The 27892-nt window shown below is 42.7% G+C and overlaps 1 protein-coding gene across 4 annotated transcripts in view; it reads left to right on the forward strand.

Annotated features, from left to right (window-relative positions):
- The window catches only part of LAMA3 (laminin subunit alpha 3), a 242513-nt gene that overhangs the window by 109430 nt on the left and 105191 nt on the right, over positions 1-27892 (forward strand). For 2 of the 4 annotated variants that reach the window (XM_060119677.1, XM_060119678.1), the window contains exons 18-30: positions 944-1100; positions 3283-3336; positions 3558-3690; positions 6175-6317; positions 9517-9614; positions 10116-10269; positions 16777-16937; positions 19888-19996; positions 22099-22196; positions 23064-23208; positions 24806-24932; positions 25015-25154; positions 26662-26777. In XM_060119677.1, coding sequence (XP_059975660.1) covers positions 944-1100; positions 3283-3336; positions 3558-3690; positions 6175-6317; positions 9517-9614; positions 10116-10269; positions 16777-16937; positions 19888-19996; positions 22099-22196; positions 23064-23208; positions 24806-24932; positions 25015-25154; positions 26662-26777 — 1635 coding nt within the window. The remainder of the gene's footprint in view (positions 1-943; positions 1101-3282; positions 3337-3557; positions 3691-6174; positions 6318-9516; positions 9615-10115; positions 10270-16776; positions 16938-19887; positions 19997-22098; positions 22197-23063; positions 23209-24805; positions 24933-25014; positions 25155-26661; positions 26778-27892) is intronic. The other 2 variants (XM_060119679.1, XM_060119680.1) reach the window with 2 other exon arrangements.

Here is a 27892-nt window from a genome sequence, read left to right on the forward strand (position 1 = left end):
CTGTGCCACCAGGCAAGCCCTATGTTAATTTTTGACCCTATAGAAAGCATTCTTTAGAATATATTCCCTGAAGTAGAATTTCTATGTCAATGGGAATGAACGTTTTTAGGGATCTTCATAAATTACCTCCATAAATTACATTCATAAATTACCTTCATAAATTGTAAGCACTCCTAATTCTACTTGCAATATAGGAGCATGCCCTTTTATTTCCCTTGACTAATTGGTCTTTATGGCTTTAAATCCACTAACAGCTATTAGCTTGGGACTGGATTGTCAAAATGTGCCATTTTGAAGAACTTCAAGTAGTTTGAATATAAAATGTCACACAGGCATTAGAATATTTTTGATCCCTCTCTGTGACCACCATTACCAGACTCTTGAAAGGAATCCATTTATAGGCATATAGTTTAAGAGAAAACAAGACATAGAAAAGTCATTCTAATGATCAAAATATATATGTATATGTAGAGAAAATGTATCTAATTTGTAAACTTGGCATACGACGTATTTTATGTCGTGTTCACTATTATATCTGCAGTGCTTAGCAACAGTGCCTGGCAAAGATACTAATATTTGTGTAATCAGTGAATATGAGTATAAATGAATGAATTTATGGTAAATAGCCCAATTTGACTTTTTGCTAAATCGTTGGCAACCATTTAAAACATTTTAAAGGGTGCTACCACTATGGGCTGTTCTAAATGCTTCTCTCATTTGACTGCTTGGAACGAGTAGTGTTGGGTGTTTTCTGTGAATGTTTACATGAGTGAAAGCAATAATTTAGAGAAAAAGCGGCCCCCCCCCGCCAATTTGTCCTTATTTAATGTGCTCTGTCAGTTTGGTGGGAGTTCTCTCACTGATAGCTATTGGGATTAAAGGATATCCAGATTATCAACGAACCTCACTTTCTGTATCCACATTTACATTTTATTTATAAAAGACCTGAAAACAACTACTATTTCCCGGATTTGCATCATATGAGGTATGAGATTGAAGATGGCACTACACCCAACGGAAGAGCGCTTCGGTTTGGATTTGATCCCCTGGAGTTTCCTGAGTTCAGCTGGAGAGGGTATGCTCAGATGACCTCGGTACAGGTGAGCAGCCAGGAGGAAGCAGCCTCCGGGTAGAGCAGCCCATACACTTGCCCACAGCCCTCTCAGCAAGACCCCCAAAAGGTGAACTCTCTCAAAACTGATTCCAGGACTCTTGTTCTTGAGAGGGTAGATGGGGTGCTGGGTAAGGTTGGATTTTAACTGATAAGCATATATATCGATTTCACAGCTTATTGTTGCTTTAATTTGGTCACCAAATCAGAAAATGAAGGGATTAAAGAAAGATGGTGCTTATCTCTGGAGACTTTTTATAAGAAGTTTTCCAGATGAAATTAGGCTATATTTTAACATGAGAGACATTTTTCTTTAAAGCCATTTGTGGAGAATAAAAATGAGTTAACTTGGGCTTCCCTGGTGGCGCAGTGGTTGAGAGTCCTCCTGCCGATGCAGGGGACACGGGTTCGTGCCCCGGTCCGGGAAGATCCCACATGCCGGAGCGGCTGGGCCCGTGAGCCATGGCCACTGAGCCCGCGTGTCTGGAGCCTGTGCTCCGCAACGGGAGAGGCCACAACAGTGAGAAGCCCGCGTACCGCAAAAAAAAAAAAAAAAAAAAAAAATGAGTTAACTTAATTCCAGTAAACTTGTGTTGCTGAATTTTGAACAATGCTTTTTTTTTTTTTTTTTACTTTTTATAACTCCGAATTACTATGTGAACAGAAACTAAGATAAAGGAGGAGTTTTAGTCAGTGCTATTTAATTTTTCTTTCCCATATTTCTCCTTCAGTCTTCTCTACTGTATCCATCTCTCTTGGTTTTGCAGTGGAATGATTAAGGAATTTACACATTGTCTGTTTACCTTTAGAACTTATACAACATTTATAACTGAACATTTCTTCATAGTCATGGAGTAGTTTTATCCTCAGAATTTCTCTTTGAGGTTGCTCTCTTCAAGCTGTTTCTCAGTGGAGAAATTCAGAATAAAAGAGGCAAGTTGATGACGATGGTAGCTCTGTATGTTTCCTTAGCAGATCCAGGACTAGTGCTTGCTATTTCTAAATCAGGCAGCCCTTAGAGAAACAGGGGTGGGGTCACAGTTCCCTAGGAGCCCCCATTGATTCTAATGTTGCTTCTTGCCTGGCAAAGTGCCCCATCTAAGATGCCTTTTGCTAACAGTACCTGGGATCTTAAGACACTTCACTGTTTTCTCCTTCTCCCCAAATACAGCAATTCAGTTTCTTTAGTTCTCTGCTTTTACTTCATTATTCAGAAAAAAGCAGTGCATTCCACTGAGTCATAATAGGATGTGAATGACTAAGAGCCCAGTCAAGGTATATACCTCCTCACAGGTGTTTGCAGTTTGAAAGAATAGCTGGTAAACACAAAGGAATGAATTTCTAATGATGGATTTTTCTGTAAGTATTTTTAGTCAGAGGACTTGGGTGGTGTTCCCTGGAATCACCACTTACTTTACTCTGCCCTTAATATGTTCTTGCATTTTTATTTTCCGATGTGGAACTAACCCTTAAAGATGAATTCTGTCAAACTGAGAGGGCCAGTTGGAGTTCCTCAGTGTGGGTCAGCTGCAACTCCTGCTTCCAGAGCAAAGGATTCTACCCAATGCCAGTCTTTATTGCCATGGATGTCTTGTTCAACAAAAGTCCCCTTCATTTCAACCAAAGGAGTTGGAGGAAAGACCTAAAGAACACTGGTTTAGAAATTTCCATGTTTCATGAACTTTCCTTGGGCCACAGCTGGATCTGGACATGTGGTCTGTGGTTCAGAATTGAAATAGTCTAGTGTCTCCTTCAAGATCATGGGCCCAGCCACACTTACAGAGCATTGTGTTGGCAACAGGACCTGGGGACCAGCAAGAACCCCTGTCCCCAGCAGAGAGCCCATATTCTTCTTAGACAGGGACTGAGATAAATTCTATATGATTTAGCAGGCAGATTTTAGTTACATCTAGATTTCATCGCTAATGTGTTTGGGATCTTATAACCTCTCCTTAGCCACCACTGGTTTCTGTGACTGTTTCAGACGTTACGTATGTGAAGGGGACTCTGGAGTGCTGTCTCTCTGGGGCTGGTGGTGTTAAATAACATACTTCCTTTTCCTTCTGTTCTGCCTTTTTATTTCTCCCAGCTAGTGGTGGTTGCCCCGTCACTGCTTCTTTCCCTGAACTAATCCATCTAACATTCCGCTCTGTCTGCCTGATTACTAAAAGGTCAAAAGAGGATCTCGGTTGCTGAGGGAGTGCGTTTTCACTGAACCTTTAATTGTAAGTGATTTTAATTTATTGGCTGACTAGCCTGTGTTCATCTTCCGCAGAGTTAGTCACTTGGTGTTTGTTGAGTGGGTGTGAATGTGTGTGTATATGAGTGTGTGTGTGTGGTTTCACTACAAGCTCAGTAGTGAAACTGGAATGCCATCACTGTTTGGCTAACATTTCTTTTAACCAGCTGTCTCTTCTATACTTTATGGGTTTTGGGTATTTTTCAGAATGAAGTAAGGATCGTGTTGAATGTGGGGAAGTCAAGTCTCTCCTTGTTTTGGGTTGTTCTGAGATATATTAACCCTGGAGCTGAAGCAGTATCTGGCCGTGTAACTATTTATCCATCCTGGGCTAAGGCAGGTGAGTAAATTTTCAAGCCTCTTTTGGATAAAGAAGTGATTAATTAGTGAAACATTTTCTCTAATTTTCACAGAGTTGATCTTTAGAAAACACGAAGCCTGGGATATAGTCTGTTTGAGACACAGATGCCCTGTCCTTTGTACCTTTTCAACCTCTAAATGTTCTGAGTATTGAAATTTTACTGTTAGATTTGTTATTAACTGTCATAAAAGAAATCAGTGTAACAACCTATGTACCTTGGCTGAACCCCATGGGTTACGATATCACCACAGGGCAAAGCTAATTTATAACTCATTCAGGTAAAGTGGGTGTCACCTTTGTGGTGTTACTTGAGAGCCCCTGGCCTACTGCCCTAAATTCTCCCATTGTTTCAGGCAAACCAAGTAATTCAAGGAGAAATAGGTGAGGACAGGAATTCTTAAGATGAATGGGGTAAAGCATAAAGCCCAAGAGAGCTCCAGGGAGGAATATGCCAACCTCATTCAGGGGTGAGGGATTCCTGAGGGCAGACGAGGAGCCGCAGTCAGAGGGCAGATCTCACCACAGTCAGGGATGAGGCCTGGAAGTCTGCTCTGCAAAGAGTGAGGGCTTCCGCTAGTCCAGGAACAGACTACTGGGAATTCCACAAGAACACAAAATGGCGCCAGTAGAAATCTAATTTAGGTGCGAAATTTAAGCGCCTTCGTTTAGTATCCATGGCAGAGTCGGACTTGGGGAAGAAATGATGTACCCAGTTGTGTCAGCCAAGCTTGTAAGGCTGGAGGCTGATTAGACAGTAACTACTAGGAAGAACTGGCAAGCTTGCTTTATCATTTACAGAGTACTTTGGCACCCATTTCCTCACATGATAAGAACTTTGTGAAACCGAAGAAGGTTGAGGAGGGAAACAGCTGAGAGGCGTAGTAAATTTTCTAAGCACACAGCTGGTCTTTGTAGACAAGACCCAATCTTCAGACCCCAAACCCTTTCTTTTTTTTCTTTTTCTTTTATTTTAACATCTTTATTGGAGTATAATTGCTTTACAATGGTGTGTTAGTTTCGGCTTTATAACAAAGTGAATCAGTTATACATATACATATGTTCCCATATCTCTTCCCTCTTGCATCTCCCTCCCTCCCACCCTCCCTATCCCACCCCTCTAGGTGGTCACAAAGCACCGAACTGATCTCCCTGTGCTATGTGGCTGCTTCCCACTATCTATTTTACATTTGGTAGTGTATATATGTCCATGCCACTCTCTCACTTTGTCCTAGCTTACCCTTCCCCCTCCCCATATCCTCAAGTCCATTCTCTAGTAGGTCTGTGTCTTTATTCCCGTCCTGCCCCTAGGTTCTTCATGACCTTTTTTTTTTTTCTTAGATTCCATATATATGTGTTAGCATACGGTATTTGTTTTTCTCTTTCTGACTTACTTCACTCTGTATGACAGACTCTAGGTCCATCCACCTCACTATCAAATAACTCAATTTCGTTTCTTTTTATGGCTGAGTAATATTCCATTGTATATATGGGCCACATTTTCTTTATCCATTCATCTGTTGATGGACGCCCAAACCCTTTCTAATGGACCCACTGCCTCCCAGGGGACAATGCCATCAGCAATCTGCCCTCCGTTAACTCAGACAGGTTTGTTTTCTTGTTCTCTGGGACACCTTTCCTAAGCCCCCATGTCTGAGTCAGGAGCCCAGTTGTGTATTTATTCCTTAGTAACCTATGCCTCCTCCCAGATGTCACTGTCCACGCTATACCGTATTTTCTTCTGGTCTGCAACCCACCACCTCCCCTGTCCCCACTGTCAGGGAGCAAAGGCCATGCTGGCTGTGTTCACTGCCTGGTCCCCAGAACCTAGTTCCAGCCCTGACACATAGTGGGCCCCGTAGATGTTTGTAGAACAGGAGAGTGAATGCAGGTATTTGGAGTAAACATTTCTTCTAAAGAAGAAGCCTCCATTGGACTCCGATGCAACAGTTTTGTTTCTGAACCTTCTACAGAAGGTCCTCTGTTTGTTTAATGCAGAAGAAAACATTGCATCCTGAAAACAAAAGAAAACCGAAACTTTTTCTTATTTCAAAATGATTGCCTGTTCTTCAACAGAAATCAAAAAAATTTTAATTACATATAAACAAAAAAGGAAAAAGATAGTTTAATATCTAATGTAATATACTGAATACTTACTATGTGCAAAGAACTTTTCTAAGCAGTGTACATGTCTTAATATACTTTATAAATTTAAAGATTACAATCCCAGCATAGATAGCCACTGCTAACATCTTATTAGTGATATCTTTCTAGTCTATTTTATACATAGATATATGCATTCATGCAATTGTTGAAAATAAGATCAGTAAATATGATCAATTCATATTATCAGTAAACGATCTGAAACCTTTTAAGATGTCAACTGAATGTTCAAAGCTGAGTATCTAAAGTCAGAACACTGGCTGCTAGAAGAATGCCCTAAGCAATTCTTTTTATTTCTGATAGATGCTGCTCAAAGCAAAGAGACCATCTTCCAGCCGAATAAGGAGCCGGCCTTTGTCACCGTACCCGGAAATGGTTTTGCAGATCCATTTTCAATTGTACCAGGAACATGGATCGCTTGTATTAAGGCGGAAGGAGTCCTCCTGGTAAGAGATGGTTCTGAGGGGAGATTCTTCCCCTCTTAGAGAGGGTCCATCCACAGTGACCCACAGTGACCAGAAGATAGAAAAATCATAGCTGGTTCCCTTTTAGACACAGGAACCTATGGTGACATTTGCCCTCACATGACATAATGACATAGGAGCCAACTTAAAATAGCTTTTATATTCTTCCAGCCAACTATCTCACAGGCTAAAAAAAAAGAAATTTTTTACTCAGAATGACTCAAAGATATTAAAATAAATGCACAACCTTTATGAGCGTATGTCCCAGCCTTTCAAAAGTTTCTTTGGGATTTTTCATCATGAATCAGAAGGGCACTAAGAAAAAAATTAACCTCTCTGGGAACTGTGCACAACGAATCAGAAGGAGCTAGAGGAAGAGAAGATCCTAACATGAGTGAAGTTCTTGGTGGTGAAAAGCGAAGGGAGAGACGAAGAGCCAGTGCCTCTCTGTGACATGCTTCCTGCCCCTTCTGCCTTGACCGTGGCAGTAGCATCATCAAACAGATTGCCTTGGACAAAGAACTCTTCATCAGGGGAAGGGCTGTGTCCTCGCGCATTAATAGAATAGCCAGAGAGGCCAGGGGAGTTGTAGGGATGAAGCCTGCTATTTCAGATACCCCTCTTTGATGTCTGCTTTCACTTATAGCAAGGTCTTTTCAAAATCGTCTTTGGCAATACTTGGCTTCATGCACTCAGAGTGGAAAACAGAAAGCTTTTCCTTCTGGCACAACTCTTTTGATTGGCTAAATGAGCAGATCTCAGGCAAGTCCCTTAACTCCAAGTCTGCCCCATACAGTAGAGACCATGCTTATCCATGTAGGTCCTTTCCAAATCTGAGATCTTATAATGTGAAGGTTTAAGCTGTTCATTCAGTCCCTATTTTTCTTGCACTTCTTGGTAGAAAGGTTTGTTGCTTTACTAAAGTTTCTGAATGTTTCACAGATATTAGACATGAGGAAGAGGAAAATTCCATTGAGTCCAGTAACAGGGCACAAAGTTGGACTAATGGAAAGAAGAGGTTCATGGTAAAATTACTGCATAGGCATGGAAGAGTGTTCATGACCTTTAGCCACTGCAGTTGTGTCATAATTCATATGTATGCTTCCATATTATGATCTCATTTTCTCTAAAAATATTTTATTGAGCACTTACTATCAACCTTTACTGTTTTAGGATCTTTGGGACCATAAAGTAATGAGGAGATTTGGTCCCAACCAAAGGAAGCTTACTAATAGAGCAATAGCCATTTAAAAATTAATATTAGAGAAATGTAAATCAAAACTATAATGAGGTATCACCTCACACCGGTCAGAATGGCCATCATTAAAAAGTCTACAAATAACAAATGCTGAAAAGGGTGTGGAGAAAAGGGAACTCTTGTACTCTGTTGGTTGGAATGTGAATTCATGCAGCCACTATAGAAAACAGTATGGAGGTTCCTTAAAAAACCAAAAATAGAGTTGCCATATGATCCAACAATTCCACTCCTGGGTACATATCCAGAGAAAACTCTAATTTGAAAAGATACATGCACCCCAATATTCCTAACAGCATTATTTACAATAGCCAGGACATAGAGGGAACCTAAATGTACATTGACAGATGTATGGATAAAGAAGATGTGGTATATATATATATATATATATATATACACACATATATATGTTTTTTTCAATGGAATACTACTCAGCCATAAAAAAGAATGAAATAATGCCATTTGCAGCAACACGGATGGACCTAGAGATTATCATACTAAGTGAAGTAAGTTGGAAAGAGAAAGACAAATACCATATGGTATCACTTATGTGTGGAGTCTAAAATATGATACAGGGCTTCCCTGGTGGCGCAGTGGTTGAGAGTCCGCCTGCCGATGCGGGGGACGCGGGTTCGTGCCCCGATCCCGGAAGATCCCACATGCCGCGGAGTGGCTGGGCCCGCGAGCCATGGCCGCGGAGCCTGTGTGTCCGGAGCCTGTGCTCCGCAGCGGGAGAGGCCGCGGCAGTGAGAGGCCCGCGTACAGCAAAAAAATAAAAAAAAATAAAAAATAAAAAAAATAAATAAATAAAATATGATACAAAGGAACTTATTTACAAAAGAGAAACAGACTCACAGACATAGAAAACTTTATGGTCACCAAAGGGGAAAGGGGGTGGGGGAAGGATACATTAGGAGTTTGGGATTAGCAGATACAAGCTACAGTATATAAAATAGATAAACAACAAGGTCCTACTGTATAGCACAGGGAACCATATTCAGTATCTTGTAGTAAACCGTAATGGAAAAGAATATGAAAAAGAATATATCAATACACATCTGAATCACTTTGCTGTACACCAGCGACTCACACAACACTGTAAATCAACTATACTTCAAGTAAAATTTTTTTTAATTAAATTAAACCCCACTCAGATAGAAGCCCGCTGAGCCCCTACTTTTCCTCTCCTGTACAGTCTCCTCCTCTCTGCTGTAGACATATTGAGGGCTGTGAAGAGACAAAAGCCTCATGGCCCATGTACAAGTCTCTCACCATTGTGGCAAACATTCCCTCCCTTCTTCCCTTGGTAGACAGTCAGTGATGCCAGGATTTGTAGAAGCCCAAACTCTGCCCTTTCCGGAAGAGCTGCTTCTGAATTCCCGCTGTGGGCTCCACGTGGCACCCTCAGTGGAACACATGTTCTTCCTCTCCTGACCTAGGACAGGCAGTGGGCCAGTTTCAAGCTATGATTTACCAGGATCGCCAAACATCACTTTTTTACACGAAGCCAGGAGAGCGTTGCTCTGGTGTGGGAATAAAAAGCCAGTATACATGACCCTACAACTCAGGGTTCTATAGGGATGAAGGCAACCAGCATGTCAAAGGAAGGTCTCATCAATTGACAGGTGATTATTGTCTTTATTTCTGAATTTATTAACAACCCAGAAGAACTGGTAAAACTTCCCCTGTGATTTGAAAATAAAAATGTTTGCCTAAGGCGCTTATCTCCAATGCTTGAAGCTCCTGTGAGAGGTTGCTTTGTGTGTTCCGGTGAATCGGGGGCAGAACAAAGCAGTTGATGCGGACAGTTTAACTAGAGTGCTTCACTTGGTTATTATTAGTTTAGCTAGTATGTGTAGCTATTTTATTACTAACTTATGGCCTCCCTCCTAATGAGTAATCGTCCTTTTGGTCTTTATTTCCTAGGACTACCTGGTGCTGCTCCCCAGGGACTACTATGAGGCTCCCTCACTGCAGCTGCCGGTCACAGAGCCATGCGCCAACGTAGGCCCTCCCCGAGAGAAGTTAGTATGGGCAGCGGGTGCATTGTCAGGGGCCTCTAACTCAGGAGCCTTGGGTGCAAGGATTTTCAATAGGCTTCAGGGTCACGACTGAACAGAGTGCTCTGGTTAATTCCTTAATTGTGGTTTTTCTCTGTGGCAGTGACTGTCTTTTGTGTAAGATTCACAAAGTACTTTGCACACGGTTTCTGGCGCGTAAGAGTGACTCACCCTCTCGCATGAGGAAGTGGCGACGCATGCCCAAGTAATACCCTCAGGGTCATGCATCCGGTGAGGGGAAGCGCTTAAAATGGTATCTAGGTTTGTGGACCTTTGCTTCTCCCATTCCTCATGCAGATGAAAATGGACCATCCGATTCCTATAGTAAGCACTTAGTAAGAGTTTGTTGAAGAATGATGAGTGAATGAATGAAAGACGGAAAGGATAAGAGCCCCGGGGATGCACTGTGGTGTTCTCTGTTCTGTTCTCGGTCGTAACTGTCGTATTTTATTGTTGTTGTTGAAGTTGCTTGCTTTACCAGCACTTGCCAGTGACCCGATTCCCCTGTGCCCTGGCTTCTGAGGCCAGACACTTCCTGCTTGACGGGGAGCCAAGACCCTTGGCAGTGAGGCAGCCCACCCCTGAACACCCAGTCATGGCGGACCTCAGTGGGAGAGAGGTGGGGCAACCTTTTCTTTACTGTCAAAACTGTTATTACTTCCCAGTCCGTCTGCTGAAAACCCTTGGCTGTAATTGCTTCTCACATTCAGGGGAACCTGGAAGACTTCCTCAGAGGTGTTAATTAAAGGTGTGCTGAGTTCTCTGATTCGGGCTGGGGCTGGGTGGTCCAGCACACTGACCCATGAGAGGGCTAGGCTCTGAGCACATTCTGCAGTAGATGTGGTGGGGAACATGGACGACCACAGAATCCTTTCCTTTTGATCCTCTGGGCTTATAAGGGGGCATCCTGTTCTGTCTGATTCAGGGCAAGATCTCTCTACAAGGCTTCCAGAAATTACACAGCTTACCCTAAAAGGATACAATGCTCCCTGACTGCTCATCCCCTCAGGCTAGGTGATTTGTAGCAGCTGAATTCCTTGAGCTCATAATCTGGAACTGCTACTCCCAAAGGGACCTCCTTCATGGCTCAGAGGACCGGTTAGTACAGATCTTGGCATTACTTTTCTTCCAGGAGTTCTCTGAGCCTCAAAACAATTTAAGACTACACTGTTTTAAGATTGAGTTAGAAGTATTGTGTATCAACAATTAGAACTCATCACCTCAAAAAGAAGACACTGAAAAGAAAACTTCCTCCACCATATTTCCATTCCTGACTTTCTACAATGTTCTGTGTTTCTTATCCTTGAGGAAAATGTTTATTTGGGGGATTAAATCTGTGGAATGAAAATATATATGGTACTCTCACTGACCATTTAGATGTGTACCTTTTTGTAAACTACATTCCTAACATTTTCAAGGTAGAAGTTATAGGATTTTAAGGACATTTCTTAAATTTAGTCTTCATTTCATTTTATTTTATTTGAGTTTTATTTTACAAAAATATATACTTGTTATAAAAAGTAAAACAATATGCATAAAGAAAAACGAAGCGATCTTACTTCCTCTCCATTCTAATATTCAGTCCACTGTCTCTCTCCCTACCCATGCTCTGTGTGTATACAGATGCATATACATGCCTACGCATATATACAAACGTGTGTGTGTGTGTGTGTGCGTGAGCGTGCATGTGTGTGTGTGTTCCCCACACAGCAGGGAGGTACAGTTGGGAAGGGCTGATCTCCAAGAAGTGATGCTGATGATTCATCAGGGCTGTCCCTACCTCTGACTTAGCCCAGAGCCACAGCACTGAGCTATTCTATTTGCATGATGCACAAAACTAAGCCCTGGGCTGTCCAGTTTTATTTAACAGTCATTTTTACTGTTTTATCTGAATGCTTATAGACTTGTGCTGTCTGATGCAGTAGCCACTAGCCCCATGTGGCTATATACATTTAAATTAATTAATCTTAAGTAAAGCTAGAAATTCAGTTCCGTGGTTGCACTAATCACATTTCAAGTGCTCAATAATCATATATGTTTAGTCGTCACCCTATTGGACAGCACAGATTACAGAATATTTGGCCATCACAGAAAGCTCTATTGCACAGCATTAATAGATCACTGTGCTAAAACTCAGAGACAAATGGAGATAGAAGAGGTCTTAGGAATCGTCGGATTTCCCTTCCTGTGAAAGAATTCTTTCTACATTATCCTTGTCAGATATTTATTCATTTATCCTCTGTTGAATACTTAAATTGATGGGGGACTCACTTCTTCTAGAGATAGCCTAATGCAGCACCTGTGGTACCTTCTGATTCCCAGTTCTTTGGATGCAACCTGCTTTTCCTTTCCTAAACCTTTTGGCATCATCTTTTTATTTTTTTGTATTCTGAAATTTCATAAGGATGTGCCTTGATATAGGTAGTTTCAGCCAGTGTGCTGGGCTCTCGGCAGACCCTTTTAGCCTAGAAACTTCTCTGGGAAACTTTCTTGAGTTATTTCTTTGATAATTTATTTCTTTATCTTTCGTCCACCTTTCCAATCTCTTTATCTAGTTTTATGTTTGGGGAGATTTCCTAGATTTTTTTCCAACCCCAACCCCAACTCAACCCTACACACACACACACACACACACACACACACACACACACACTTAGGTTCCAACTTTCTTTGGTCTGTTTAATTAGTTAACATCCATTTGCTTTCTAGCTTCCAAACTTTTGTATATCTCTGGTCTGTTCTTTTCCTCTTCTCAATTCTCTTTTCTTTGTGGGTTTATGATTCAAAAAATATTTACTCTTATTTTTGTGGATTTCTGAGAGAGAGGATCAATAAATATGTGTGCTAAATCCAGTATGTTTAACCATAAGTTCTAAGATGGACTTCTATTTGTGATATTCTGAAGTTTTATTACGATATGTTTAGGTGCAGATTTATTTTTGTTTATTAGTTTAATACTCAAAGTGCACTTTCAATATGAAGAGTCATGTCTTTCATCCTGGGAAATTATCAGTTAGTATCTCTACAGATATTACTTTGCTGCTTGTCCTTACATCTTCTTTTCTGAAAGTCAGACTGGAAGAATGTTGGAGCCTCTCAATCTGTCTCCAGACTGCTCTTTCGTATTTTTTTTTTTTGCGGTACGCGGACCTCTCACTGTTGTGACCTCTCCCGTTGTGGAGCACAGGCTCCGGACGTGCAGGCTCAGTGGCCATGGCTCACGGGCCCAGCCGCTCCACGGCATGTGGGATCTTCCAGGACCGGGGCACGAACCCGTGTCCCCTGCATCAGCAGGCGGACTCTCAACCACTGCGCCACCAGGGAAGCCCTGCTCTTCCGTATTTTTTTTTTTTTTTCTTTTTGCGGTATGCGGGCCTCTCACTGTCGTGGCCTCTCCCGTTGCGGAGCACAGGCTCCAGACGCGCAGGCCCAGTGGCCATGGCTCACGGGCCCAGCCGCTCCGCGGCATATGGGATCCTCCCAGACCGGGGCACGAACCCGTATCCCCTGCATCGGCAGGCGGACTCCTAACCACTGCGCCACCAGGGAGGCCCTGTATTTTTATATCTCTTTGGCTCTTTGTGATGCTTTCTGGATGACATCCTCAAGACTCTGTTAGAATACATGAATGCTCTGTTTCACTATCTCCAGTCTAGATTTTATTCAGCCTACCAATTCCATGTAATTTGTACTTTTAGTCTCAAAAAATTTCTCATTGGCTCTTTCTCATATTTACTTTTTCTTGTCTCTCCGCTGCCAATTTTTATTTCATAGCTTCATTTGCTTTTCAAAGAAGAGTTACTCTATTGATCTTTTTGAATATCTGAACACCCTTGGAGCAAGGTATATTTCAGAATTCAGAATTTTTAAGATATTAAAAAGATAAAATGATACACACATGCATAACATCTATAGTGGGGTCTGGGATAGCACCTTGTAATCAAACAGGTTAATATTTCTCCAATGAAAAGCATGAGTAGGCACACCAAGGGAGATACATGAAGACTATATACATGGACTTATATCAGTTCAGGTCAGATTTTGCCACCAACTGCTGCCTGGTTAGGGCTAGGTTAGGTTTTGCCATCAAATGAGTTACAAAAACAGGATTTCCTTTTCAGATTTTGGGAGTTCCAGATAAGGGACCAGTATATTTATTTTAAAGCCTTTGTTAGACTGTTTCATAAAGTTCATTTCATCTGAAGTGAACTCATCTTCAGTTGATGATATTGTTGCCTGTCTTTCTTTTTTTTTTTTTTGCGATACGTGGGCCTCTCACTGTTGTGGGCTCTCCTGTTGCGGAGCACAGGCTCTGGACGCTCAGGCTCAGCGGCCAGGGCTCACGGGCCTAGCCGCTTCGCAGAATGTGGGATCTTCCCGGATCGGGGCATGAACCCGTGTCCCCTGCATCGCCAGGCAGACTCTCAACCACTGCGCCACCAGGGAAGCCCAGTATGCTCATTTTGATAGAAGTATCTAATCATCACTGACTTTCTCACCCCACCCTCACACATACACAGTTGGAACGTTACAATAACATCTTATTGCTCTTAGGATAGAGACAAAAATTTGTATTGTCCTCTAAGGTTGCCCCTTTTACCTCCCAATTTTATCATACCTCCTCTTGCTCTCTGTTCCTTGTCACTGTGGCCTACCTTCAGTCACTTGGACGTACATTATAGGCTACCCTTTATGTCGTAGGCTGTTCCCTATGCCTGAATGCTTTTCCCTCCCCTCTTGGTCTGGCTGTCTGTCCCTTGTCCTCCAGCACTCAGCTTGGTTGTTGCTTCTTCAGGGAAGTCTTCCCCTCCCCCCTCATCTTCCTGACTAGCTCAGGCACCCCTCTTAGCCCTTCTTCAGAGCATTTGTCATACATGTAATTTCACATTGCGTTTGTCCACTTATCTAATTATTTGATTAAAGTCTGTCTGAGGGCAGAGACCAGATCTGTCTTGTTTACCATTGCATGTCCATCACTTTGCTGGTGGGCAGACATAGAGTAGGTGTTTAGTAAGTATATGTTGACCAAATCATTTTGAATCCTTACTTTAACATCAGGCAGGTTAGTTATCCCTCTTAGCTTTGTGTAAGCAACAGATTTGGTACACCCACCTTTAATGTCTTTACCCTGAAACACTGATAACTAGGTGAAGACAGTTTTGTGCCATAAAATGGGAAAGCTCCCGCCAGAGTGACACTGGTTTCATTAAAGTTCCCTTTTTCAAAGCTAATAACTGATAGCAAATAGCGACAGCAGGGTTTCTGTTTTCCATCATTTACATCTTTTGTCTGACTTGTCAAAACCCATTATTACCATCAAATACATTCAAAACCCTTCCAACAAGTCTTCCAGAAATCAACCCATAGGACTCAGAGTAGGAAGAATAATAGAAATTTATAATAGAGTGCTATGATAGAACTGGCAGCCAATGATAACTCCTGGGAGAAAGCTCATCATTGGCTTGTGTGTGTTCCATGGTGGGGTGAAGACAGACAAGCCCTGGTCTGGAGGTGCCCAGAGGAGAGATGCTGGCAATAACCTCCCCACATGGACCAATGGCAGCGTCATATTTCACTGTAAAACACAGAGTGGAAAGGTGGTGTGGATAATCCACATTTTCTCCCTGAGGGAAGTCTTTCTATATTTAAGTGATAGAAAAATCACTGTGGAAAACAGCAGTTGTGGGCTTCAGAGCTGTACAGAAGGAACAGTAAATGTGAATTTCCTGAAGGCAAGGGACAAGAGGATTTTAATTAAGTGTGGTGAAGCTTGGCCGGGCCTGCACTTACGGGCTGAAGTGGGTTAAACTGCTAAGGAGTGTAGTTCTAATATTGGCTCAGGCATTAAATATGCACATACACTTTGATCCAGCAATTCTAATTCCACTTCTAGGAATCTTACAGAAATACTAGCATAAGGATATAAATATAGATATAGATTCAGATATATACATAGATATATAGATATAGATAGATGATCATATAGCCTTATATGTTTTAGGAAAAGTTAGAGACAACCTAAGTGTCTATCAATAGGGGATTAGTTAAATAAATGATTTTACATTCATACTATGGAATGGTAGGCAGCCAATGGAAAACTGAAGTATATCTGTATGTACTGGTATAGACACACTAAATACTACTGAGTTAAAAAAAGAAGTCGTGGCAAAAAGCAAGAACCAGAGTTGTAATCATCGTTTATATAGTGCTTACAACATGCAGATACAGTTTTAAGAGCTCTTCACATATTAACTCACTTAATCCTCATAATCTGCAGAGGTGGGTACTACGTTATCCTCATTTTTACCCAGGGGGATACTGAGGCATACAGATGTTAAGTAACTTGCTCAAGGTCACACAGCTGGAGGCACAGTGATTCCAGACTGCATGCTCCTAACCATTAGGCAATGTCAGGGGTGGGTGTGCTTTATCTGTAGAGGGCCAGGTAGTAAGTATTTTCAGTTTTGCGGCCCATATGGACCCTGTCGCAACTACTCAGCTCTGCTGTGATGGTACGAAAGCATCCATGTTTGCCTACAGATTTTCTTTTAAAAAAAAAGTACATATGTGTGCACTGTGCATTTTCAGATGTAGAAAATGGTTTGGAAGTATGAAAACCAAGCTATTATTAGTCATCATCTCAGGAGAGGGGTGTGTGTATCACTTTACATTACTTGCATTCATACAAGTCATTATTTGCATTCATAAAAGTCTCTTTTTTAATCAAAGAACAGTTAAAGAGCTTCAAGGCATACTTTCATTCCTTTTATCTCCCATTGGAAATTCCTTTTCACTTCAAGTTTTGGAGGATCTTTGGCCTTGGGAAACAAGGCAAATATATGGGTAGAAGGAGTAGAGACTAGGGTCGCCAGATTTAGACAATAAAAATACCAGATGCCCCAATAAATTTGAATTGCAGTTCAACTATAATTGTGTGTTACTTATCTGCATTGCACACTTAACGGAGCGTCCTGTATTTTATTGGGCATCCCTACCTACAGGACCGCATTTCTTAGTCTGATGACATATAAAACTCTTCCTGGGGTCTGCTCAGCCCCAGTTTCACCGTTGCCTATGGAAACGCATCCAGTACGTCTCACATCTGTCCACTTGGGCTCTCCAACAGGTGGAGCTGCGCCTGCAGCTACGGGTCCCGGGGGTCGGCCACTACGTGGTCGTGGTCGAGTATGCCACGGAAGCAGACCAGCTGTCTGAGGCCGACGTGCACGTGCAGGGCCCCGGGACTGACCAGGCAGGCCGGGTGAACATCTACAGCTGCAAATACAGGTAACCATCCTGCCTGGGCGAGTCCTCTGTAACTGGACAGGCAGGAGGTCAGCTGTGGGGACTTTAGTTTTTATCTAACTTGGAAAGTTGTTTCCTTTTGGAGGCTGAGCTTGAAAACCAGCAGGGGAGTAGTTGTGCGACCCAGCATCTTCCCCAGCGTGGTATCAGCAGGCTTCTCCCTAGGCAGTACCTTGAAAATCTTGCATTTTCTTGAAAAGCTGTATGTTCTACTTACCATTTTGGCTCAGATTCACATGAAGCAGCACAACCTTTTTGCTTTACTCTGTGTCACCCTATGGGGGGCAGTGAACCCAGGGCTCTCCCCTCAAACACCGTGTAGAGTACATGGGTGCCTGGCACATTCTCCACTACTCCTGCCTTCACAACACGCCCTTCAGAACTGGAGATCATTAATGTTTGATGATCGTCAGGTGAAAAATAATTTGACAAAGGAATCTCAGATTCACCCTGACAAAGTTCATCTCTTCCAAGAGCGCTGACAAAGGTTTATTAAAAATTGTTTTCTTTGCATAATGTTTAAAGATGTATGCAAATGTTCAGAGTATACTTTAATTAAAGAATCAGTGCAAGGGATGTTTCCCCATGAAATTAATTGTAGAATAAATGGCACTGGAAGGCAGAGGCTCCTGAGAGGGCAGGGGGGTGATAACTACAGTGAACCCTCCCAATTCTTGGCCAAGACCTTGAACATTTTATAACCTCTATGTTCATGTGCTTTTTGTCAAACCCAAGATGACTTGAGGTAGTTGGACATTTTCCCTGTTTTGCAAATAAAAGAACTTATGAAAAATATTACTTTTGGTAGCTTAGAATGGAAAATTTTATGAGACTTGATGAAATGGTTATTAAATTAATATCACACTCTTGGCAACCCTACAAAATAAACTGTGAAAGTTTCTTTTCAAAACCTTAAAAAATCTAATCTTCCCTTTTCTCTGGGATAATGATTAAAAAAAGAAACAAAGAATGTAATTATATATGCATTTTTAATAGGAACACCAGATGGCCCAGAAAAGTTCCCTAGAATGTTCTGTCATTTTCTAAAAATACTAGTTTCATCTATAGGTGACATCAGCCACCACTGGGATGTACACTCACCCCCTGAGTCCTGGAGACTGTTGGCCACAGGGCCTAGGGCATGGCTTCTCCATACCCCATCCATCCAAGCCCACCCTCCAGTTCAGCTATCTGACCCCTTCCACCTTGCAGATCAGGGCTTGATCCCTGCTCCACAGGGTACGAAGTGGAGATGGCCCAGCAAACAGGAGGAAACATTCTTAATGACCTTCATGACTCTTGACTATCTCAGAAGAGGCTGAGACTATCTATGCCAAGCAGAGGAGTGATTTCAAAACTAAAGAAAGAAAGAACACCCTTCCAGGGTTCCGCAAGCCATAAGCATTGTTTCAGGACCTTTGTCTGAATGGTGTTTTAAGGAGAGAAGTACCTGATATTCTGCAGATCATTTGGACTTTGGACGTGGTGACAACACCAAAGTTCTCAATCATTAGATTTCCAAGACAATACTGCATTAGACTAGGAATTACTATGATTGTATTTCACCACTCCTAGGGAAGTCCCATGGTGTCTTTTCACTTGTCTAAAATATGTCCTTTTTCTCTACTTTGCACGTCATGTGGATAAGTGAAAATGAACAGGCTGCAAGTAATAGAGTCCAAAAATATGATGCACTTGGAAAATATTTGACCCATAAAAACCTATTTCAATGACAGACCCTTTCAACGTGGCAGCTTCTCCTGCTGAGGTTTGAACCTTTCCCAGCATTTCTCAAGTGAGGTCTAACTATGTTGTTATAAAACAATATCCCAACAGAAAAGTAGTGGTGCTCGTAGGAACACCGCTTTCCAAAATAGTGCTGTGATAACTGATAAATCTGATCTGCCCTCCATAAGAGAGGTGATCACTAATGATCCAATCAATCCAGTTATTACTGTTAGTCTACTCTTAGTAAGAATTGAATAGAGGATAAAACTCAATCTAAGGGAGTCACTTAATGTAATCACTTGATATATTTAACTCCCAGAGTTATGGTTGAATCCAATAGAAATGCATTTTAATTGACACATGTATTCACACCCACACACATGCACAAAAGGGAAAAGAAAACAGCTATTTATTGAGTTTCTAATGTATGCCACAAACCATGGATCTTTATATGTTATCTCATTTTAATTCTCAGCTCAAAAGTATTGCATTAATTATTTCAAACGTTTTGCAGAGATGGTCATTTTCTTTTAGTATGTCTCTAGTTCCAAATTATATTTATAGACCGAAAAGTTGCTACTTTAGAGGATGAAGTCAGAAGCATTCCTCACATAATACTTCCTTTATGGGTTTTACTACGAGGCTGTATTCTTTAGTTCAAAATCTTACTTTAAACGTTCCTGAGCTCTGTATGTCCTCTGATGCCGTGGAGGGAAGGAGCGCCACTGGTAGAATGAGGAAGGAGCATTAGGAGGAACAGACTGAGCTTCTAAAGGCAAACTCGGGGCTTCTCAGCCTCATTACTGACGCGGCATGAGATGGTCATTGTGAGGTCAGTAGGCAACTTTAATCTCCAACAGTACCAATGATATTGGTAAATTTCCAAGAAGGCTGTGTCTTAGACATCAGACATTACTGGCCCTGGGGCTCTTTCTCCAGATGACCAAACCAAGTATTATAAAGCTGGGTGGAGAAGGTGTGCAAGGCCGTCAGCCCTGAGAGGTGCAGCTCAGAGCACAGTGGGAAGGTTCTTTTTCCCCTACTGATCATGGGCTGCATCCCTCCTAAACTCCACCTCCAGGGAAATTCATTGTCAGTGACCTGGTTAACAACAGGAGAAACTGAAGCGCAATCAGCCACCCCAGAGGGCATAAAGTGACGGAGACCAGGGGAGTAAGGATAAGAAAACTGTTTCCCCTTGTAGCGTCCTCTGCCGGAGCGCTGTGACCGACAGCAGGAGTCGCCTTGCTGTGTACGAGCTGTTAGAAGATGCAGACGTTTGGCTCAAAGCACGGATGGCTCCATTCCTTCTGGTACGCTTCTGTTTTGACCACTGAATTTTAGAAGTATTTTTATTGGTAACCATGTATATTTTTTAAAGCTTATTAAAGTTTTGGCTGGGTTTGTGTTACATCTATAAAGTTAACCTGCAGAGAATTGCCAGTGTTATGATGTTTATTTTCCCATCTAGAAATCTGTTTTGCCTCTTCATTTGTTGGAGCCTTTTCTATAGCATCCAATAAAGTTTAGTCATCAAATTTGAACACATTTCACAAAATGCCATTTCATTAATTTGTATTTGTTGTTACTATTAGGAACGAACTATCTTTTGTTGTTATATTTCCTAGTTTATTATTATTGCTGGTGTATAGAAATGCCATTAGTTACTGTTTATTTTCTTTCCACTTTACTATTTTATTATGTCTATTAGCTTCTTGGCAGATTCCTTCAGAATTTTCAAGGTTGTAATCACCTGGTATTTTTTTTCATTGAGACCATTGTTACTCAATTCCAAGAAGAGTATTTTCAATTAATTAGATATATACTATTAAGAGTTAAAATGCCAGCTTCGGCAGATTAAATACCCTTTTAATAGCATAACTTAAATATTGAGAATTGTGATAAACAGAGGCAGTGGGATCTGGGCTACGAAGGAGTGGTCAGGTTTACAGTAAATATCTCAGGGAACGTAAGATTATCTAAGCATGAAGCAGCTTCCTGATACTGCTAATATTAAGCATGTATCACTCTGGGAAATGCCAGGCCAGCCTGTTCTAATATGTTTTAGTTATTCGTGCTTGACAGTATTAAAAATGTTGAGCTTTCTCTTAAGAACTATCTGGAGTTTAGTTTTTAAACATTATTATATAAACTATATAATAATTTAAGACTTTTTAAAATGATGACTAAACATAATAAGTGAATCTTAACCTCTTCATTTTTGGAAATTATAATGGGGCTGAACGTCCTTCTTTTAAGCATAAGTTTGCCCTTTCTGAAATAGTCAGATGTCATTCAGAGTCAAGGCTGACTGGAAAATAAGCTCCATGAAAGTAGGAGTGTGTCCATCTTGGTCTTGCAGAATCCCACCGTCTCAGTGCCGAGCATATAGTAGGTGTTCAATTAAAATTTTGTTGTTACCGAATAGCTTTGTGAGCAAGCTGGTAATAGTTTTGATTTAAAATAAAAGGTATGGGCTTCCCTGGTGGTGCAGTGGTTGAGAGTCCGCCTGCCGATGCAGGGGACACGGGTTCGTGCCCCGGTCCGGGAAGATCCCACATGCCGCGGAGCGGTTAGGCCCATGAGCCGTGGCCGCTGATCCTGCACGTCCGGAGCCTGTGCTCCGCAACGGGAGAGGCCACAGCAGTGAGAGGCCCGTGTACCACACACACAAAAAAAATAATAAAATAAAATAAAATAAAAGGTATTAAGTTAATGACTGAATTTCTTGTGTGACTCAGAAACTAGCTCTGGACACAGAGCCCAAATGTGCCTGAGATAAAGTCATCCTCTATTGAGAAGGATTGTTTGTAGCAGGAGCAACCCTCTTTCTGAACAGCAGGCTCCCTGGTTGCCCACCACATCCCTGCCTCTCCCTGCCAAGGGGTCTGAAGAGCCAGCATCGGCCCAAGGCAGGAGAGAAAAAACTGTCAGAAGTCGCTGACAGAGAGTTGCTTTTGAACTTTCACATGATTTTGTTTATTCATATAATTATTCCAAGAGCAATTTAGTCAGTGATCCTGCATAATAGTAAAAAGGATTTGTTGGACGTAATGATGCCAGAGGGAGTGCTCTCCTATGATTTTTACTGCTTTACAATAATAGTTATAATTCCTCTGGATGAATTCTTAACGGCTTTTTGTTGTTGTTGTTGTTGGGTCTTCATTGCTGCGTGCGGGCTTTTCTCTAGCTGCGGGTGTGCAGGCTTAAGTAATTGTGGCACACGGTCTTAGTTGCTCCACAGCATGTGGGATCCTCCCGGACCAGGGCTTGAACCCGTGTCCCCTGCATTGGCAGGCAGATTCTTAACCACTGCACCACCAGGGAAGCCCTCAACAGCTTTTTTAAAAGAATGTGTTTGGCTATAACCTTGACTTTGCTGATAACTGGGATGTCCCTTGTATTTGCTCAACAGCATCAAATTTGTATCGTACCCACTGAAGAATTCTCAGTGGAATATTTGAGACCTCACGTCAAATGCATTGCCAGTTATGGGAGACTTGTTAATGAAAGGTAATGTGTTTCCTTCCTTTATCCCTTGTTTGTGCTGAGTGATACTTAATGCTTTTAAGGCTGTAGATTTATATTTGACTTCAGAAGTGATCACAGGCCAAGGTGCTAAAGGCTGGTGATGCATTAAGAAAAAAAAAAAAAGAAGAGCTAAATCATTCATCCCAGCAATCTTTCCAGAATTGCATTATATCAGGAAGCTGACACAGTGGCAACTGGGGGAAATGTTTAAGCCTCACCCTTGAGGGCAGTTACTCTGAAGTTCTATTCCGAGCCTTCATCAAGACTCAACTTTGTTCCAATCCTTTAATCTCTATGTCTGAGACTTCTCATTTAAAAAAACATGAAAATAATGACCCATCTCACAACTCTGTTATGAGAATTAGATATCCCAATGATTATTGGGATTTTGGGAAGGTTGTTTGGATGTAGATTCAAAAATAATTTATGGATACAGTCATGACATCTTATGCATATGGTTGAAACCACCAAGACAATGAAATCTGGCTGTGCCTAAAAGAAATGATAGGCATGTGTTCTCTTTGTTTTTGTATAGTTTTACGTCAACATTGATGTTTAGAGGTGAATAATAATGTTTCATTGCATTGATCTCATTTAACAATGAATTTTAGTCCTAGAGAGGGAAGTTTTAAAAAGTTTCCATCTAGCTTACTTTCCTTCAAAATTAAGATTTTTTTTTTTTCTCTCTTAGCTTATTGTATTAAGCGGGCAGCCGGAGCACTGAGTATGTTTGTATAAAGATCTCCACAGGCTGGTGGTTCTCTGGGTCCTTTTGATGCTTAGACTCTGTATCTTCACGGGGGGACAGTTGTTCGGGTTTTGGTTATTCTTCAGTATTCTCTTTTTCAGTGCCACCTGTATCTCCTTGGTCCCTGAAGCTCCTCCAACAGCATTAATTTTGGATGTTCCGAGTGGTGGGTCTTCCCCTCTCCCGCCCCAGGACCCTTTACCTTCTGCTGACGCTGTTACTGGAGTCACCTTGAAGGCCCCACAGGTAGGGCTCCCCCTCAGTGTGTTACTCATAAACCAGTGGTTCTCAAAGTGTGGCCCCGACCAGCAGCGTCTCCATCCCCTGGGAGCGTGTTAGAAATGCAAATCTGCAGGCGTCACCCCAGAACTATTGAATTAGAAACTCTGGAGAGGGGCCCAGGAATCTGTGCTTTAACAAATCCTCCAGGGGATTTGGATGCCCCTAAAGTTTGAGCACCTCTGCTCTCAACTGTGGAGAATCCCAGGCATGAGGCATCCGGTTAATCCTGTCTGTGGCCGCCCCATCCTGATGCTCCTTTTCCCTTCTGCATCGCTGTCTACATAGTCATTTGGCAATTTTTCATGACCGATCTCAGGATAGGTCATATTTTCATGGGCTACTGCTACTTAACGTTGTTGAGTCATTAATTGTCTTCCCAGATCAGAACATAAGCGGTTTTAGAACTCTAACAAATTTTTTGCAGCCCCAACGTGTAGGCAGGACATTCCCAATAAACACATATTGATTAATCATCTAGAGCACAAAGGTGAAGTATATGAAGGGAATATACCTTTTTTTCACTGTAAACTACACAGTTGCTGGACTTAATGTTTGTTCTGATGCCATTATGTCCTTCTAATCCTAGAGATGGCTTGTGTCAGTTCACATTGCATCAAGATAGGAAATTAACAGGATTTGGGAGAGAAAATTTCATAAGATCCCGTATGGGCAAGGCAACCTAGAATAGTAGGGGGGAATGAATTGAAATCATGACAATAGATCTCTACTCCTGGTTTTGCTATAAAATTAGTCAGTCACCCTCCAAGGCACAGCTCTCATCCGAAAGATAATCTTTTATTGTTGTTATTCTTGCAGGGTTTTTTTGTGGTTTGAAAAGACTTATTACTCACATAGTGAGGCTTTCTGGGGAGAGCAGGGCTCACACTCAAACCTGAGCAAGCATTGGGGTCTCAATCTGGTTTTCGTTGTGGTTAGGAGGGGGTGGAGGGGAGTCTGGGTGAGGGCTCCCTCTCCCATGGGCTGGAATTTGTGTGGTTAGAACTTGCCACATGTGCCAAGGGATGAACACCTGGGCTTTCTTATCAGCTTGTCCAGGTGTAGGACAAAAGGCAATAGGTGAGTGATGGAGCTTGAAAACTGACAAACATAAAAAATGGAGTCTGACCCTTTGTTACACAGTTATTACAAGTAGTGCTTGAGTTCTGGGAACATTCTTGTATGGCCTTTTGCACACACAGTGTGCCTTTCTGTTGTTAAATACCTAGGAATGCAATTGCTCAGTTATATGTTCAACTTTGGTAAAAACCACCACATAGTTTTCCAAAGTGATCTTACCAAATGTCACTCCCTCCAGCATCATTTATGGTTGTCCCACGGTTGGTTTGTCCATTCTGCAGCTGAGGGTTATTTGGTTTGTTTCCAGTGTTTGTGATCACAAATAAAGCTGCTCCAAACGTTCAAGGGAAGGTTTTGTGTGAATGTGGATTTTCACTTCTCTTGGGTAAATACCGAGGTTGTTTTGGTTTTTAACCTCAAAATATCCCGTGATTCTAATTATTCATAACTCTGCAGCTTGAGGAGTATTTTTTTTCCCACCCAGAACCAAGTGACCTTGCGAGGACTCGTACCGCGTCCGGGTCGATATGTCATTGTGGTCCATTTTTATCAACCAGTGCATCCGACGTTCCTGGCACAGGTGTCTGTGGACAGAGGGCGGCTGCAGCCAGGTGAGCTGCGGGGAGCAGGGCCGGCTGCAGGGCTCACCTGCCTTGGCAGGAGTGTGATAGGAACGCCTCTCTCTGCCCCCAGGCATCTTCCGTGCCTCTTTTTGCCCCCATGTGCTTGGCTGCTGGGACCAAGTGATCGCCGGAGATCAGGTTGAGTTTGACATCTCGGAGCCGGAGGTGGCTGTGACTGTGAAGTTTCCAGAAGGAAAGTCCTTAGTTTGGGTGCGTTCTGCTTATTTCTCAGCTTGCTCTTCACGTGGTTGCCTTGGTTGGCTGCTCTGTGTGTCAGTTTTGGCTCGTGACAATAATTCCTCCAAGGAATTGAAGCCAGATTTATAAAAAAGTGTTTAAATTTTGCAGCTAACTTTACCAAAAAAAAAACGTCTTTCTTTGACAATTAAAATCAAGGGAAAGCAGAATAACAGAGAAGTGCCTAGGAAGAAAAACCTCCCTGCACGAGCCCGGAGCCCTCTCCTTCAGCCCCTCCTCAGTCTCCTCTGACAGGTCTCTCTCTGAAGCCTTGAACACTCATTTGTTCTTGAAAATTTCTTTCTTTTTGGCTTCCATAGCTACTTTCTCTTGTTTTTTTTTTTCCCCACTTTCTCCACTGCTCCTTCAATGATTTCTCTTTCCCTTCATCCCCATATGTCGCCGTTCCCTTGGGCTCGACGGTGAGCCCCCTTGTTCTAAGATTTCTCTTTGAATAACATCGTCTGTGCCTGTCGATTCTGTTCTCTCCTCTGTGAGAATGACACCCACATCTGTGAACTCATTTCTCATCTTTCCTGAGCTCTTGGACCATCTACTGCACATCCCCATAGCCAGAGAGCTCACAAGTCCCTCCAGCTTAGCCTGTTACCAGCCCAGCCCCAGGCATCCTCTACCCTGTTCATTACCTTGGTCGATGGAATCATGGTCACCCAATGCCTGTAAAGCCTTGGAGAGCCAGGAAGCACTGCCCAGGCCTGCTCTGTGGCCCTCCAGTTCTTGCTCACACCTCCTCTCTCTCTGAGGATGTCACCTTCCTAGGGACAGGGGCCTGGCTTTATTCATTTTGTATCCCCTGTGCCTGGAACACCGTCTGGCATAGGTACTTGGCAATGTTTGTTGAACTGAATAACATGAGAGCAGTAGACTCTGTAAGCTGTAAGTTGGTGAGTAGTTGATGAAGATGTTTGAAATTTCCTGCAGCATTTGTTACTGGCGCAGTCTGGTTTATACAGGTACAGAGAACTGAGCAGTATTTTTAAAGACTGGGGCTACAATTATTCATGATAGAGTATCTGATAGGATATGAATTTCAGGGACAAGCCACCATGTGAGTTTCCCCATTGGTCCTGCCATTTCGGTTCGCTCAGATTTAAAAACACAAAATGCAACCTCTGGAGATCCAGGGTCATCCCAGGCATGGATCACACAGGGCCCTGGCTGTCCTGCTCACCCCTGACGTCTCCTGTCCCCGCCCAGCACCTGAGGCTGTTGCTTCTCTGAGCAGGTGCTCCAGGAGGTCTGCCCCCAACTTGTTATCATTTCCTGCACGGAAACATGGCCTGAGCCTTCAACACTGGCTTAAGGTTATTTTGTGATTCTTTTTTCATAAACCCTGTTTCATATGGTCTTGGGCTTAACAATAAAGAACGTTGATCTTAGTGAAGAGAAAGTGTGATGCAGAGCCGTAGGTATGCCGTGCCGTTGGAAATCCAAAGACATGCCGACAGCTTCCCTTTAGGTCCGTGTCCTAGTGGTGCCTGCGGAGAATTACGACTACCAAATCCTTCACAGAAAATCAGTGGACAAGTCATTTGAGTTTGTCACCAATTGTGGAGGGGACAGTTTTTATATTGAGTAAGTATCCTTTATGGAAAGGCCCTGGGAGGCATGCAGCTCTCCCACATTCCCGACCAGAGCAATAGGCCCGGGGAGAGGTGGCCCTTGGGTCTGTCTCTTCCTCTGGGAGCCTGAGGGAGGGGCACTGAGTCCCAGGTCCTCGGCACACGCTATAGCCGTTGTGCACATCTGGGCGAGATTCCCCCCTCAACTTTGATCTCAGCAGATCACCCTCCAAGCTGGGATTCACAGGCTGCTTGGGAGTTTCTCTTCCTCTTCCCTGCTTCCTCTTGGCCGACTCAGATTCCTGATACCACACAGGGCTTCCTCCGCGAGGAGGCATGTGAGCCCTGATTCCCACTCTCCTTTGCCCTCTGATTGAGTGGGGAGCATACAGAGGGGTGGACCTCCCCATCTTCCCTCTGTGGGTCCCTGAATGCTAAGAGCCTAGAACAGCCCTGAGTATCAACTCCTGCCATTCTTTTCTGCAGACCCACCCTGCCCCCTTGTAGGTTTCCCGAGGAACTGAGGCTGCCGGGGGCCAGATGCCTCCTGCATAGAAAATATTAAGAACAAAGGCTCTGAGGTCAAACAGCTATGGGTTTGAGAACCTGCTCGACCACTTCGTAGCTCTGTGGCCTCGGGAATGTTGCCTAATTTCTAGAACCCTCAGTTGCCTTATCTGTGAAATGGGGCTTAGGGACTAATTGGTTGGGTGGTTGTGAGGTTAAGTGAGGTGTAGGCAAAAATTCTAACACACATGTTCAATAAATGTTGGCAATTCACCTCCTCCTCATTATTATTCTAACTGGTGTATCATTACACATGTAGGTGTAAATTCTTTTGGTGACTGCTTTATTGAGAGATAATCCACACACCATACAATTCATCCCATAGGTGAATTTTCACCCATTTATTCCAGCCACCGAAAGTTCCCACCCACCATCCTGTGATGTGTCCTGGAGTGGATGGGGATGGGAGGAGGGGTGGCTGGCACCCACTGTGAGTCCAGGGGTGGGGTTTTCTCTAACTTCCATCCAAACTCCAGAGCCCCTCCCCCAAAACACTGCTTGGTGAGGCATGTGGGAAGAGGAAGGTTGGGACTGTTTCTGGGCACGCCTCCCAGGATCTCA

This window comes from Mesoplodon densirostris, chromosome 15 (assembly GCF_025265405.1).
Source record: "Mesoplodon densirostris isolate mMesDen1 chromosome 15, mMesDen1 primary haplotype, whole genome shotgun sequence".
In the NCBI taxonomy this organism is placed as follows: Eukaryota; Metazoa; Chordata; class Mammalia; order Artiodactyla; family Ziphiidae; genus Mesoplodon; species Mesoplodon densirostris.